The sequence below is a fragment of the Botryllus schlosseri genome, chromosome 13, assembly GCF_051294905.1.
Source record: "Botryllus schlosseri isolate E-star chromosome 13, Bs_hap1, whole genome shotgun sequence".
NCBI lineage: Eukaryota > Metazoa > Chordata > Ascidiacea > Stolidobranchia > Styelidae > Botryllus > Botryllus schlosseri.
The window spans coordinates 5,399,703-5,416,656 of record NC_137248.1 but is presented as its reverse complement, the minus strand read 5'-3'; the positions used below and the strand labels follow the sequence as shown (position 1 = coordinate 5,416,656).

The 16,954-nt window shown below is 39.6% G+C and overlaps 1 protein-coding gene across 5 annotated transcripts in view; it reads left to right on the top strand.

Moving 5' to 3' along the window:
* Window positions 1-16,954, top strand: part of LOC145454789 (uncharacterized) — a 43,237-nt gene that overhangs the window by 1,650 nt on the left and 24,633 nt on the right. For 3 of the 5 annotated variants that reach the window (XM_080332774.1, XM_080332771.1, XM_080332773.1), the window contains exons 1-8: window positions 3,870-4,234; window positions 6,039-6,162; window positions 6,794-6,897; window positions 10,918-11,020; window positions 12,011-12,117; window positions 13,488-13,651; window positions 13,861-13,979; window positions 14,556-14,642. In XM_080332774.1, the coding sequence (XP_080188900.1) occupies window positions 3,949-4,234; window positions 6,039-6,162; window positions 6,794-6,897; window positions 10,918-11,020; window positions 12,011-12,117; window positions 13,488-13,651; window positions 13,861-13,979; window positions 14,556-14,642 (1,094 nt within the window). In that variant the 5' untranslated portion in view covers window positions 3,870-3,948. Of the gene's footprint in view, window positions 1-480; window positions 3,120-3,869; window positions 4,235-6,038; window positions 6,163-6,793; window positions 6,898-10,917; window positions 11,021-12,010; window positions 12,118-13,487; window positions 13,652-13,860; window positions 13,980-14,555; window positions 14,643-16,954 lie in introns of those variants that run through there. The other 2 variants (XM_080332772.1, XM_080332775.1) reach the window with 2 other exon arrangements.

Genomic DNA, 16,954 nt, shown 5'->3' with positions numbered 1-16,954 from the left:
TCAGTTCAAAACATCACAAGACTGCGATATGATGAAAAATAGGAAGATGCCGAAACGACTTGGAGTATAAGTCTTTGAGAACAGACACCCACCTGGGCCTACAGGCGACGTAAAGAGGAGGCATGTACTGTACAGTGTACCTGTACACTGTACACCGAATGAAAGTAAAAGAAGATAATATGAAATGATAACCGACAAAATCAGGTGGAAAGTGACGGAAAGCGAGATCGATATGTTAAGTCGTGGTCCGGTTAATGGTCAGGGCTGACTATATAGTATTCATTCAGTAGAAATTGTTTGTATTTCGACTTGAATGTGGACAATGGACATGCTCGACGACCGTCGGATAGCCGACGAGATACTGTTCCACACTTCAGGACCGGCATACTTGATAGAACGATGATCTTTTGCGTCGACCATATGATATTAGGACGACGAGGACGCGTGTGTGTTGTACTTAATACTTACGTAGGCTACTTTTGATACAGATGTAAAGAAGTCATTGAAATTTTCGGGCCAGTGACCAGAATGGAACTGATTCATAAACTTGGCTATTTCTAGTTTCCGCATATCATTTATGTTAAGAACACCGAATCTTTTGAGCAGTGGTTTGTTGGGCGCACAACCTGGCCCCAGAGGGGCCCTGGCTATGATGCAGAGGACCTGCGAAGTTTTTGCAGTGGTTCGAGTGCGCTAACACCGGCAACTCGCCAGCTGAAGATGCCATATTGAAATTTATGTTGGAACATGAAGTTAAAGAGTATCAAAAGGACCCAGCGCCGCGTGAAGCGTCTAAGGCTGTAGAACAGACCACAGACAACTCTCTAGATCCAGAGCAAATGTGAAAACTTGGTTTGAATCTATAGGCGTCATCTGTGCTCACCGTCCTCAAAAAGCCTCCGGCGAACGTCATTATATTTTCCATGTCATTCGAATATGCAGGTCTCACCTTTTCAAGGGGTTGTAGAAAGATTGCATATTCGGAAAATAAAGAGATCATCTTTTTGGATATGTGCTTTGCGGTAATACGAGCGCGAGATTATATTCACGTTTGTAACCAGCCGGCGGCAAACCGCTGGTACGCAGAGGCCTAATTGACCCGCATCGATTTAGCTTTTGTGTGATTTCTCCATATAAAATTATATTGACACCTATCAGAGTAATGTCATAAAGATACATTTATTCTTATAGGTTGGTAATGTAAAACAATACCATACAAACAGGTTCTTCTAACAACTGATAGAACACGCAATGTCGATCGTCTGTCTGTCGAAGGGCTTGCATTGTCGTATGAAATGTAATATATTTTCTATACAGTTTTGCAGTCAATACTATCTGCATATGCGCGAGGGGAAGATGGGCGATGCGCAAATCCAAAATCCCTCAGGGTTATTGTTTGTGACCGGTAAGCGGCAATGAAATCAACGACGTTAGATATATCTGTTATCTCCGCTAGAATCCATTCGGATTGCGGGTATCGATCATGAGACGCGGTGTCGCTACCCCAAAACTGTGATTTGAATAGTGCAGATCGGCAGAAATAAAACAAGTCAGACCTCTCTTCGAGAACGGGAACACGTGACGCAAGAAAGGTCGCAGCATTCAGTGTAATATATATCGCAGGCATTTGCAGGATGGAATGACCTGTCATTATAGAACCTACAGTGGAGGATTAGCGATCATTGCATTTTGTGATAGCAACGCTTTCACTATCTTGCTGTCAGGAAATCGGCGAGTTACTGAACCTATAAAAATGAAAGAAATGCAATGTATGTTTGGCAGTTTGTGTTGAGCTAGCGTCGTTTCGCTTTCAGCGTTATCTGATTTTGTGGAAATGCGTCTATATGTTTATTTCAATATTATATATGTGTACTTATATTTGACATACATAAGCTGTTACGTGGTGAGTTTTTGCATTATCATTGCATGGTACGCGTTTATGTGAATACCGAGTATCGTAACCTATATGAACCATAGGCCTACTATGTAACTGTCATACAATCATGCTGAGACGCTTATATATATTGTATTATCTCGTAAATTTGTCGCCGGCATTGAATTATTCCTTTAATCGTAGTCATTTCCGGTTTAATGATGGTTGAAACTGGGCAAATATACAAAGAATAACATGCTTGATCTGGACATCATCATGACTACAATGTTACGCTTACCCCCGACCGATATTTGGTAGAAACCGCAATATTGGGAACCGGGTACCGTGAGCGCTTAAAATCAGTTGGGCATGTTCAATATTTTTATATCGGTTATAAAGTTCTTGTTTGCTTTCTCAAATCTATGCCGCAGCGGTTCATGCAGAGAATAGATTTACCATACATCAGATTCACAAGTTTATATTAACCACAGTATATTGTTAATAATCGAATCGTAATTCATATATATATAATATATTCCCTTCGAATCCCATAAAATATCTACTATCAAAGTGATTAACACTATATCATTTAATCTGTATAGGTAGGAGATTTATAACTCAACCTTGTGCCCGTATAGTCAAGTCATTTATGTAAGGAGAAATGAAATATCGGAGAAACCATTTAAATCAGTCACTTTTACTCTAATTGTTTTGCTTGCATTATACCCAGAGGAGGGAATGTTTATTGAAAATCATTAAGTAAGAAATAATTCCCGAGAGTAGGGATTTATTGACTGCCTTTGCCCACAAAGCTTTCTCCCGACTTGGGCTTGGCATTAAACAAGGGATGGATCTTGCCGCATGCTTTTAAGGAGTTTATGTTTGCTAGGGTGCATTATAAATGCAGAATGCTGTGTATATCCATAATAAGCAACCGACGGGAGGTGAAATTACAGGGTTTGGAAAATGTGGCGAAATGCCAAATCGACCGACGGAGTCGGACGCGACCTTTGTGCATTGCCATGATTCATTCTTGCGTACACAAATGCTCATTACAATCCTTGCAGAATATTGCAATACCTCATCTGATTAACTTTATTGCCATTTTAAAAGAAAGCTATTGGATATCTATACGCCCTTTATTACAGACGTAACATAGAATGACTGTATTCATTATACACGTTCAATGCTTGTAGATTTCACTGGTTTGCAATGTGGAGATTTGTGATTATAGCAATTTGGGCTGGTGAGTACAATCTCTAAAAAGTGTACTGGTAGAAATTTCACACCTTAAGTGGCACAATTTTCCGTAAAATTGCTGACATGCCATATATAGCAGTGACTCTCAACCTGTGCTACGCGTACCGCTAGTGTAGTTATTTCAGGTGGTACGCAGTAAATGCATTTCTTTTTAAGTAAAATTACAGCTTACACAAATCGGTAAAGTATTTTTTTGCATGATTTTATGCATGATTCGACTCATTCGCATGCCGCCTATAGATCAGATTGTGAAGGAACAATTGCAACCATCACATTTATTTTGACTTGTTAAAGTGTATTATTATTAATATAATCAGGGGCAGATTATAGCTCGTGACCCGTCTTTGTTTCGAGATTTCCTAGATATTTATTTGCTAATCCGCCCACGTTAATAATCGTATTTATATATACATTTTGAGTAAATTTTAGTTTTCCGTTATTTGTTGGTACGCAACAAAATATGAAAACCTCAAGGTGGTACAGGGTAGGAAACTGGTTGAGAACCACTGTCTTATAGCTATAGCTGTTATACCTGGTGTGTAGCACAAAAGACCGCCCAGATAGCACTGTACCATGTACTGTACCGTCTATAAGATCCATAATACAAAAGTTGTTTATTGTTAGAAATAATAGATTTAGGTTCAGGCATCGACATATTCACACGATACGTCGTCAGATAGTCTAACATGACAATAGCTTATTTGCATTGTGGATCAACCTCATTCGAACTAATAAATCCTATCTGCAACTTTCCGCTACCGCAACAAACTTTCCAACCGGCGCCATTTTATCACGGATTGTTTATTCTATTATCGATGATCGATCGCAGTCATTTCACCCTCATTCATTCAAATTGCGTCGGCAGATGTTCGTATTGCTCGATTGCTGGATTAATCAGGATCCTCTCCAGAATGCATCAAAAAGTAATCAGGATGTATATACGTATATTTGGGCTTGTAGGGTCGGCTTGCGGATACCAGAAGTCGGACGACGAGAATTGTCCATTTTACCGATTTCAATGTAAAAGTGGGGATTGCCTAGACATCCTCAAGTATTGTGACGGAATCGCAGACTGTCCAGACGGAAGTGACGAAATAATAGGTAATGTATTGATCGAATTGTTTTACCAAGAAGCGGGCTGAGTGTATCATCTAAACTAGGAGCATTGAATGCTTTTATTATTTCATCAAACGTGAAAAGTAATCGATTTTGTAATTAATTTTATATATTCATATATACTTGTTTCGATTTTACGCGCCTTGAAGGCACCCAACGTGGTCACGCAGACTCTATATTCAAGCGGGAGACCAAAATTACATACAATTGAAAATAGATGGATCGAAAAGCATTCAAAGAAGGAAAATGGAGCTTGGAGCTAGGCGTCCTAGAGTGACCATAGTGTTGAATGTCGCTATATTCTTTCATTCAAAAGACTTCCGAGTCGTGCAACAACGGTTATTCCGATGCAATCAACAATAGCACCCTTCTCGCCGTCAATCCACACAATAAACGAGGCATAACGTGATAAAAAGGTAAAAACCAAAGCAAGGAAATAATTCTACTTTACATGAGACGAAACGTAAATCGCCACACTTACGACAAGATCACATAAGTAAATTTGGAGCGAGCAACAACCAAAAGCAATTTATGCGCTTCGAACACATTCCCTAAATACTTCTAACATCTCGTCAAAACCGGGAATGAATCATTAGAGTACGATACCCCGTGATCAGGTATGCGCTCGGCGTAAATATCCTCCACATACTCAACTTAATACATGGGTTCTTGTCCAGGGGTACATGTACCATCGGGGCGTTCCAACACCAGGAGCAGGGGCTAAGATATATATGTAATGTGAAATCGCCGCTATAAGCATATTTGAGATGAATGTGAGTCTAGAATGCGTTGGTTGAGAAATGCAAATCTGAAACCTTCATGTATTAATGCTTATTTCAACAATCTATTCGCACATTGGTGCATATAACCAAACCAAACCACAAATTATTACGGATTGAAAAGCCATTGCAGCCAACATGTTACCATATTGACTATTATCCAATTCATTGAATGATGTATTTTCGCGTGTTGGGTTGCATGCACCGCTATCTTCAAATTCCATCAAGGCCTTCAGTGTGGATTCCAAATTAACGACCTACCTCCGAAAAAATGGACAGACATATCCTTATTATAAAGCTATCATCCATTGTATCAGTGCTTGAATTCCTATCTGCAATCTGACATATAGTTAGAGATTGGTTCAGACATATGTGGTGTACAAATGATTCAACCGCGCGACGCCCCAGTTAGGTTCACTCAAGCGATACTTATATTGAATGATTTTATGCATGGCTGTAATGGTGACGTAATGCCAAGGCCATTATAGCGGTAATTAATAGCATGTATAAGTATGCATGTATAAAGGATACTGATGACGTGGTCACTTATCGGTGCTGCTGACAGGTTCAAAATGCTTTGTGAAACGGCATAAATTGTCTACAAGTCTTTTATATTCCTCATCCCAATACTGTTTGTAATATATGCATTCAACGCGTAAATCTTAAATACATTGACAATAATTCCTATTCTTACAATTTCATTTACTTCCGTCGGCCATTGCGGACAGGGGTCACGAGGAAATTTCATGAAATCTCAAAAGTTACGAGCGCTAAAAAGGTTAAGAAACACTGGCGTAAAAATGTATACAGAATGCCGAAATAGTTGTAAAAAGACATAGCGCATACAAAGTTCTGCTTAAATAAGAAACGGAATAGGCTATTCTTATGCTGTAAGTGGGTTTATGTGAAGTATACCACACAAAATTGATTGTCACACTGACCGAGAAGATCACGGATGAAGATGGCAACATACTATTAATTCGACTAATGAGGAACAAAATCTGTCGCAGACGAAGCGGGCTGCATAAACTTGAGCAACAACGCCTCTCGCAGTTGCAAACTGCCATCCATGTATCAATGTGACGGCATAGAACATTGTACAAACAGAAGTGACGAAACAGGTTGCACTCCTGAGTAAGTATACTCAATTTCAATGCTTTCAGTATAGTGGAAACTAGCACTATATCTAACGTAGAAGCTTTACGCAAGTTAGGGAGAGCTAGAATTGGATAACCTCCGAGTTCAATTTGATTGTTTGACATGGAATCGTTGTCTTGTACCGTCCTCATCTTTAATTCATACCAAAATGAAGAGCCACAATTCCCACCAACTCACGGTGTAAATCTAAGTCCTAATAATAACGATGCGATTACCGCATTCTTCGGATGAATGTGTATCTGATAGCCCAAATTCGATTCAATTTTCCACAAAAAGAATCCATTGTTCTCAACACGATAGAACTGTCATGGCGTTGTATAAGCCAAATATATTGATTAAGATCCCCAGATTTACCGATTTAATGAAGATCGAATACGTCATACCGGAAAATGTCTCTGGAAAACGGCGGTAATTTCAAAATATTTACCTCCTGGAACTGGTTGTGGTTCGTAACAATCATGTGTCATTTGCGAATTGTACACTGTACAGTTTATTGCGATACATAAGTCAGACTGTGACTATTCAGGCCGATCGAAGTAACTCGTCAATAGAAATATTCTAGGCCGGCAATTTTCCTTCACATAACGAAGATTCATTACAATGACAGGTACAAAATGATGTGCGACAGAAGGGGAAAGTGTGTCAACAAATTGTTTCTAGACTGTTCTGGACAGCCGGACTGGAATTGCAGCAGCAAAGTGCGCTGTCGAGGTGTGTGACTAACTGACTATGCGTATAGCCTACAAGTTGATCGTGGATACCAGATATTAAGTATATCGGTTGAATGCGAACATGTGACTATGAAAAAAAAATCCTCAATGACATAACAAGGGCAACGATCTGCTATTATCACTCTGTAAATGGCAGAGGGAAATTCCGACAAAACAGTGCCGTAGTACCCAAAACGTATAGACCCCGCATGCGTGATACTTTGGAATACGGCTGTTGCTTGTCATGCCAGTACGAGGCATTGTAGACATAGCGACTAGGCGTGGCCTGTGCATAGTGTATATCCACCTGGAAGGGGCAGTTTAAAGAGGGTGGGCTTAACGATAATGAAGTCATAGTTTCCAAGTAGTAACCACTCGACTCGATTTGACTTGAGTCAATTTGTGTATTGACTGAACTTGTACTCGAGTCATTGCGCATGATTCGACCAAGTCATGTGACTCGACACATTGTATATAACTTATGCTTGTCAATTGAAAAAGATATCCAGAAACTGTCTTTTTATCTGCTTGAATAAACATGTTTAGCGTCAGAAAATGAGTATATTATGAATCCGAGGACTTCGATATCACCAACGAGTTTAACAGAGGTGAGTTGAGCCTGACTTGAACTCGATGCTGAACAGTAAACACTATGACTTGGACTAGAGTCTTAACATTATGACTCGAACCCGACCCGTTGCTGCCTGACTTGAACTCGGATTTGACCCGGTGGGGAATTGGCAATGACTCGAGTCAAAACTATAAAAGTTAAATTGGCCTGTGACTCGGAAACTTCTGACTTGGTTACAGCCCTGGATTATGTGCAGGTATGCAACCCTTTCATTCCACATCCACGCCCAAGCAGAGTGACGTCATCGAAATCCAAATTTAAAGCCTATCTTGTCTGAATGTTTGGTGTCTGGTATGATTTCTTGATATGGATTCCGGCAAAATGAAACGGCTGACGAATCAGCAAGAATGGCCGCATGAACGTATCATGCAGACAATATTGAAGATCCGGTCGAGCTGTCGGTTCCAGAAGTGAAACGCTCATACCATTCATGTGCCGCGATAGAAGGATTCAAGACTTCAACTCGTCATATGACGGGCCGGCATATCACAAAATCCTCGCGTCCATCACGGAAATTCCCCCGCTGCTGAATTTTTCACGAAGGCACTCCTCCATTATATTGAGCTCTAAATCGGGACGTCGTCGTTGAATTTTTATCGTATGAAGTGCCACGAAGACTGCTAGTGCCACACGTGCATGTGCAATCGTGCATGGTATAGAAGAGACGGGAGACGGGCGAACACTTCCTGCTATAGTGTGCCCAGTTTATGCTTCCCAAAAAGGATATTTGGAGGATGCGGCTAGACGGAATCATATCGACAGTACGGTCTCTATTACTGTGTCCATACACGCTTCAGCCTGTTATTGAATTCGTATTAGTCACCTGATCAATCAAATTTTTGCGAATATATTATTTTCGAAGTGGTTTGGTTCACAAGACCATAGTAGTCAAGCACCAGCCACATACAACAACAACAACAACAAAACAACAACAACAACAACAACAACAACAACAACAACAACAGCGAAGACATGCACGCGGTCAGGGGAGGGAGAACTAAAGAAGAACTGCGAGCTTCGCTCAACAACGAGGCTATTTCGCCAAGCTGCACACTCTTCAGAAGACAACGACCACGGCAATAAGCAAAGAAATTGTAATTTCTCGATATCAAAACTGTGATAGAGGTTTAAAGAGAGTTGAAAATGTATCATGTTTAACATTGCTTCGAAGTATAATTGCAAATATATATTATATTTTGGTAATTAACCGTCACTTTATCATTCGATCATATCAACACATCTACTGTGCAGCATCGCTTTCAATTTGGAAATACAATTAATACGATTGAGAATACAGCTAAAATTGTTGACTCGTCACGCCAACGTATTGCATGCTTCTCATTTGGTTCAAAACTGATTAGAGATAAATAAATTGTCGAGATATATGGCTAAATGACACCGATATTCAATGTGGCGATTTGCCCAATTCATTTCGGGTTACACGGTAATTGCAATGTCCTTTGCGGCGGCAGCACCAAGAGGATTAGTAGCTCCCAGAGGAATTAATAGGAAGGAGTATTTCTGATGACCCGTGAATCATTCGTTCGCGCGAGACTGCGCAAGCTTTCAACGCCAGTTTAGGGTAGTTATTAGGGATGGTGTGAACGTGAGGTTCACGTTTGTGTTCTGTGTGTGAACTTCTGGAATTCGGAGGTTCGCATTCACAAACGAATCTTTGTAGGTTCTGTACTGTGAACGTTTTTCATGTAATACAATTATTCACGTATTTGGCAGTATGAGGAGAAATTCGGCATTAAACGAGCAAGCGCCTTGCCAATTTCGAAATTTATTTGCTCGAAAATTTTCTTGGAATATCCAGCTTTTCGTTTGTGAATCTTTACTGACTCTGTGCTGTGAGCGTTGCCCGCAATCACACAATAGCAAGAACGAGACACACTATATGTGGGTTATTAGTGAATTATGTGCTTAGTCAACCGATTATTTATTTAGGCTACATCAAAGAAATTGATATAAAGAATGCATCGATGACTAAAGAAAAAAAACTATCAGGCGTACGGGATCTATCTTGATTTGATATCCTTATTGTATCATAAAAACCAAATCCGTCGATTGGGGTGCTTGCTGCTGTATATAACCTGATTATGAGATAATATCAGACGCAAGTATAGAAACCGGTGTTTCACTCTTTGGAATACATCTGCCCGGTCAAGCTGAGTCTTCGTCGAAATTTTCGGGAAATGGTTTTGTGGAATTATCCGCGAAACCTCAAAATTTGCAAAATGGTTGATAACCTAATTTGTATTTCTATAAGTTAGGGAAATCACGAGGCAGTTTCGCTTTATAACAGCTAAAACAAACAAACAGAATGCCCGGTCTGTCATACTGTGCAAACTCATTTTAATTGTAAAATTGACAATAGTCCACTGATACAAACATATTGATGTTTAGAGATGTTTTGTTGGGTTTTTCGGAAAATTGAAAAAGTTGGGGTGGTAAGGTCATATGGGGCGACTTCGAAATGTTTGCAAAAATTCATATTCTCATGTGATATACATAACCACTAAACCAGAATAACTTCAAGATGAGCTGCTAGATAGAAATGACTTTTTAAATTTTTTTAATATTTTTTATATAGAAATGACTATATATAGAAATGACTAGGCTGGACGTTATTTATTCATTAAAATGTGTTTCTCAAATTTGGGTGCTATATAGGTTGAGATCATACCAAAAGGTGTCGCCGGAAGCGTTACGCATTATTATCACATTCGCCAACACCTATCTTTGTGGAAATGCATTTACGGCGCTCGTTCATATCACATCGATGGCGCGGATTTTCAACACACGATCACGTATTTCAAGAAATACAGCCAGAATTTGCTTTGAAATAATAAAACTTCCCAATCTCTACATAAATAGCATATCATTTTCAAGAAAAGACATTTTGTTGCTGTTTATGACTAACCCACAGTAATTATTTGCACCAGCCAGATTAGATTTGCACGATAATTGAGCTAAATTGAATAAGAACTTTTGGGGGCACGCGGGGTCCGTGACTGTCCGAAAGGGGTCCGCGAAGACAAAAAGGTTGAGAACCACTGTTCTAGATGATAAATTAGGGCCAGTGCTTCTCAGCCTTTTTGAGGTCGCACGAGCATACAAAAATCGTAGACATCCAGCATGTCGCTGCTCGAAAACTATTGAAATTGCTCACACGCACACACGCCGCATTAAACCAATTGAAAAGTCAATCGACGAGACGCATTCCACTTGAAATTGGCACTTCATTTCAGACTGCAGGTTCCACAATTCTGACAGAGATTTTATCTGAGATATCGAACATTTGCTTGCATTTGCTATTTGCTTTTTTTTCCCGACTAAACATTGGATTTAAACAACTTGCAATAAAACTGACTTTACAAATCACAGGTTCGTTGTGCACAAGATACCAATCTAGAAATAATAGCCCAGACAGCAAAGGAGAGATAGTCGATGTCAGCGGAGAGTGTGGCACGATCATCCCCACGTTCAGGTATAGCTTCAATTCTACAACAACAACGAAAACATTTTCGTTTCTTATTATTCTGCTGCGTTTGCACTGTGATATTTTGGATGCAAATCAGGCTATTTATATCTATATCAATTATTATCGGGTATTGTCACAATTTACGAAAGTAATACCTATGTTTTTGTGCCAAAATGATGCAGAATATTGGAAAGTAAAGCTGGTTGCTTTGACACTCTCATGATTTTCCCAATATTTGCTATACGGAATGTCTCAATTTGAAAGAAAAACAAACTTGGGAATCAATAGATCACGTATTCAAGAAATGTCCTTGCTGTGAGAAATATAGCAACCATAATGCGTCGTGACTAGGAATAGGTATTTCATGTTCGATATCGAATTCCATTACAACATATTTACACCACCTTCGAAAACATTCCATTATCAGTCTGTAGGTAGTAGAATTGGTATTAATATCGACAATTAAAACATATATATGGAACTTATCACAGCAAGCGCCCTACTGCACCACATGTTGCGTTGACGCGATAGTTGAACATTATCTGTGATTCTGACTTGGTAAATTTAATGTAATCACTTATAAAATATATAGGGTTTAGGGGGTGTTATTACAATGGCGGTACATATGCATTGGACGATAAACCTATAATTTTGCGAATTTTATCTATGCATGGTTTAACATGTAATGCCGCAATACAGTAGATCGCATAATCTAGTCTCCTTCCAATGATCAATGGTAGGCCTACTCCCCTACACCATACTTTATGTAATTCAAAATCTGGCACATTCATCCCATTTTAGTCGATGGAAATTTTGAAATGTTCATATCCTGTGGGATTCAGGAAAAGAAAAACGGATTTTGCGATCCGATGATCTCTGCACGATGGGCTTTGAAAGCAATTTACGAACATCCCGCGTAATAATCTGTGCATAATCAACGTTGTTATCTTGGTGCGTTGTTGACAATGTAATCCGTCGCAAAAATTTACTCTACAGGTGCGACAACGGCAAGTGCTTGACGTCGGAGAAGTTTTGCAACGGGATAGACGACTGCGGCGACGGTAGCGATGAAATCACAGCAAATATCCTCGTGGCAAGCAGCGGTAAAACGACACAATAATGTGATTTCCTTGACACCGAATTATAATTGCTGCCAATTGAAGAAATGATATGGACATAATGTTTTAGTAAATTGAGAATAATACCTATTCAATTCGCGTTTGTGAACCAGGAATGTTATCGAATGTGAAGGCACAATCCATAAGAATGTTTACACCGCGTTATTGAACGGGTCTATTTGTCATCGGAGAGTAATCGGAGAGTAATGCATCTCAGCACACTTCAAGCATTCCAAATCCATTTTGTTATCATTACGCGTAATTGTTTCACGGCGCGATCTGCTGCGGAAATCCTATTTGTTCCGCTAGATTAGTTGGCGGCGACTGGATAAGCCTTTTTTTGCCAATGACAAACAGTATACCTCGCTTTTAAACGCTGGAATAAAACTACAGGCTTCGCCGTAATGCGGTACGCAGAAATAGTCCCGTGCTCGGGTAACGTAATTGGGTTAACTAGGCTAATCATCGATCGCGGTTGCATCCCCATATCTTCGACGATCCATCGTTTCTAGTAAATCGTAATCCACGTCCACAGTTGCGTCTCACACATTAGTTTTTATTACTACATAGATGGGATTATCAACTACTCCTTATGATATGGGAGCCCCCTTACTGAGTCAATACCGGATGGTCACATGGTTCGGTGCCTGTCTTCAAACTTGTATTTCTATTTTGCAGCATCTGTCTCTGATAGATACACAATCATGATTTTATCAGAAGCATAAATGTTGCATGAACAGACCTCGAATATTACTGGATGTCCTGAGCCAATGTGGCTTTTAATCAATTATTCAAAAATAGAGAAATCGCCGATTTTATTTGAACTTTAACCGCAACCGCTCTCCTAAAGTAGGGCATCAATCACTTTGCAGCAAGATTGATTCAATCACCTTTACCTTTGTTACGTCGATACGGCTATCAATCAATATAATGCTGAGACGTGCACCGCTGCGACGCCCGTTCTTACATACCTGGTGGCAGAGTTATCAAATTACCATTGAGACAGACTGGGTATTTCTATTTAATTGGTTTTCGCATCATCGTCATTGGAAGAGATCTTGGTATAATACACGACCGATGGACTGCTTCTGACAATAAACACTATTACGGTATTAGATAGATAGATAGACGATACCACGAAAATGGCGGACAGACCTGCAATATACGCCTTTTCTCAGTATGCATCCGCATCCCCATATCAATATGTAGGCTATTTAAACACTGCACTATATAGCCTACTCATCTTCTACAGACACTGCGTAAAATTTCGCTGTTACGTTATATTACATTTGTTACGATTTATGTAAGGTTTTATATGTGTAAATTGATCATGAGATATTCGCTTTCATCCAAAGGTATGCCTTGTAACAGCAAATGGAATGATGTCCCACTGACATGTATTTTACCTGAAAGACACGTATGTGACCGTATCGATCACTGCCAAGACCGAGTCGACGAATGCACACCCAACTGCACAGACAACTCGTTTTTCTGCAAGAATGGAAAATGTCTTCCCAAGGTATGAATGTATCACATTGTCCCTGAGGTGTGAACCACCAAGCCTCTGTAAGCAAGTAGAATTTCACAGCGTTTCTTCTATTCGAATGCAGCAGTGACTCCATTGATCACCTCTTCTAACAAACGTGACTGTATCCTATATGATATAGTAGTTGTCTTGCTAATCAATTGAATGCAGGCGATTATTATCATTGAGACTTTTCTTTCGAGTACACCCCGGCGCTCTGTGACGGAGTAGACGATTGTGGAGACATGAGTGACGAATTAGAAGAGGAATGCGGCTTCCATCAATTCCAGTGCAGTGACAAAACGTTGCTTTCCAATGACAAGTCAGTTGTTGTATAAGTTTATAATGGTTGCAGTGTTTCATGACCTACACCAAATTCCAAGTATTTCATAGTGTAAGTCCACGAATAGTGATTGAATTTAAAATATTTTAAGTCAACACACCTGTGAAGTTAACATTGTCCGACACCGGTGCATTAAACCGGTTGAAATTAGCAGTACATTATTATTAAAAACAGTGGGATGAGTGGCATAATATGTCACGAAAAAATTACATATTTGACATTTACATATACCCGTCGCTTTAACTATTATCATATTCAACCACATATTGTAATATCATAATTGTGGATCTGTAAGTAGACTACGCATATCAGTAGTTATATTATTCGCCTCTGCATGCACAATGCACATTGATATGTTTCGACACAACGGATCAATATATGATTTGAAACTATAATCAACTATTGGTATATCACCAGTTCCAGCAATAACCCTTCTAAATCACCACGCGATGATAGCACGTCCGCAAGAAAAAAAATTCCAAGAAAACCAAACCGCATTGTGCAAGGGTTCTGCCGGGACGAGATTGACCAAGATTGAACAAGATTGAATTCTAGGTTTTGCGACGGACGAATCGACTGCGAGGATGGCAGTGACGAAATAGAGGCGACAAACAAAACTGAATTAGTTTCATGCAGATCCAGGTAATGTACACATGTACCAATTGTATCGTATCGTATCGTAACTGTATGCGCAATTGCGGATACTGAGTGAAAATATATTAAGAAAATAAATATTATTTTAATAGCTCATCTTATTGTGAAAAGGTAGATTGTTTTGGTAAAGCGTTCGAGCTTCGCACTCACGTTGTATTTGATAATCCCTATACGAATGCTTTATGCTATAAAGCAGTGACCATTCTTAAACTATTTAGGTCACGACCCACATCCGAATTTAGTGGCATCTCGCGACCCAAGCCTCGTATATAAAAAAGAATTCAATTTTAATATTAGCATGCTACGTTTTTAATGGCATGTAGGACATATAGAAAGCGCAGCTCTGTGAAACATTTCTGTTTCACGATTTCAAATCATGGTGCATTATTTTCCTCTGCGAGTCGCATTTGCACTGCATTTGTACCACTGTCTACTCAGATTGCAAGGACGGAGCTGTACCAATTCGATGACCGCTGGTCAACCAGCGACGGTCAATTAACGCCGCAGATTTTTGGCACCACATTTAGCCCAGCCGTGTGATGGTTAAATCTTCATGCCTCCACGTGTTCCGTTGCGGAAGGGGTTGGCCTCGAAATACCGAAACACCCCTACAGTAGACCATAAAAACGGTATCCGACGGTGTTTTCCAGACAAACTAATGGCGAACATCCCTTAACATGAATTCAAATCAATTTGCGTAATGCAAACGTCGACACATTTTCAGGATCAAGCCATATTGTAGTATAATGAATCTTTTGCATTTCTCCCTAATTGGCTATTATAGTACCTATTACAGTGGTCTCGAATGCGTACATGCTAACCACGGGTAATCTCGCATAGCGCGAAGAGATTTCTTCGATGTAAGACGCTCAACAAATATGAGACATACATATAAAGAAGATCGCTCTGGTGCCGTCGCAACCCAAAATCTAACCCTCCGCGACCCACGTTTGGGACCCATACTTTAAGAACCCCTGCTATGAAATCAACACGGTCATTCGACATGGACGTTGAAGGAATATATTTTCAGTAGAGTGTTGATGTTTGTAGCATTGATGTTACGTAATAATCATTAACTCCATCGCCACACCCACTAATGCTCTATGCATGAGGTATAAATATTCAGAGGTGGCCAGTAACGATGTACTTTCACTTTTTCGGAGTACTCAAGAAGGCTTTGCCTGCTTGCACTACTTATTCAAGCAGTTATATTCTTAGATTACTTCTTTTTCTACTTCGCAGTGTTTTAGATCAAACTACTTAATTTTTACAATTTGTATTGTGTAAAGTCAAATGTAGTTTTTGGGTGTTTCTGCATTTTTTTGTGAGTGAAATAGTAATACGAACGCGTGAAATAGCTATTGTATCACGGTAACTAAATATCAGTGTTGGGTAGGGCTGAGCACAATGATTCGACTAATCGAATCTTAATCGAGTATTAATTTTAATGATTCGACTCCAGTAGTAAAAGACGATTTTTCGAGTACTGATATTATACGCTCCTCGCAACTGAAAGTTAATTTACTAACGAGCATTATAGGTTTGATACTATTTTCGCCAGTGCAACCCTTGAAATCTTGACTGGCGGTATCGTAGCAGCATACGAACATATAGTACAAATCTACGAAGTTTGCTGGACATGGACATAGGCTAGCACATTTCCGAAGTCATGATTATCCCACAACATTGTCACCAAGTGGAATGAAATCGGTATGGTCGGAAAAATACAAAAGTATATTTTATGAGATGGATAACAGGCAATTTCTTCTTTGTGGTGGCATACACGGTATATATTTGAACTTTGACGTATTACATTCTGTTATGACGTCATAATGAGTGATACTCGATTACTCGACTCGAAGCATATTACGTGATTCAGAATCGAATCACTCAGGTACTCAATTTTGCCCAGCCCTAGTGTTAGGATGACTCGAGTCAGACTTGAGTCAACTTTTTCGTATGACTTGACTTGACTTTGCAAAAAAGACCTAACTTGACTTGAAGTTTCAGAAACGCAGATTGACTCGTGACTCAAAGCAAAATTTACGAGTCAATTTCAAGTCATCAAGTGATTATATTGTCAACTACATTGCTGTATCTCGTATATAGAAGTGCTGATTGTTAACGATAAGCTGATGTGGCCTGTGAGCGCAACCAATCTCTCAATGATTGGGCGATGTGCGTTTTATTACATCACAAATAAATTGACCGCAAACACCATGATCGGAGCTTAGAGCTTACGTTGTCGTAAACCAGAAGTGAAGTAATCCGATATCAATGTATCTCTCTTCTATAAATGG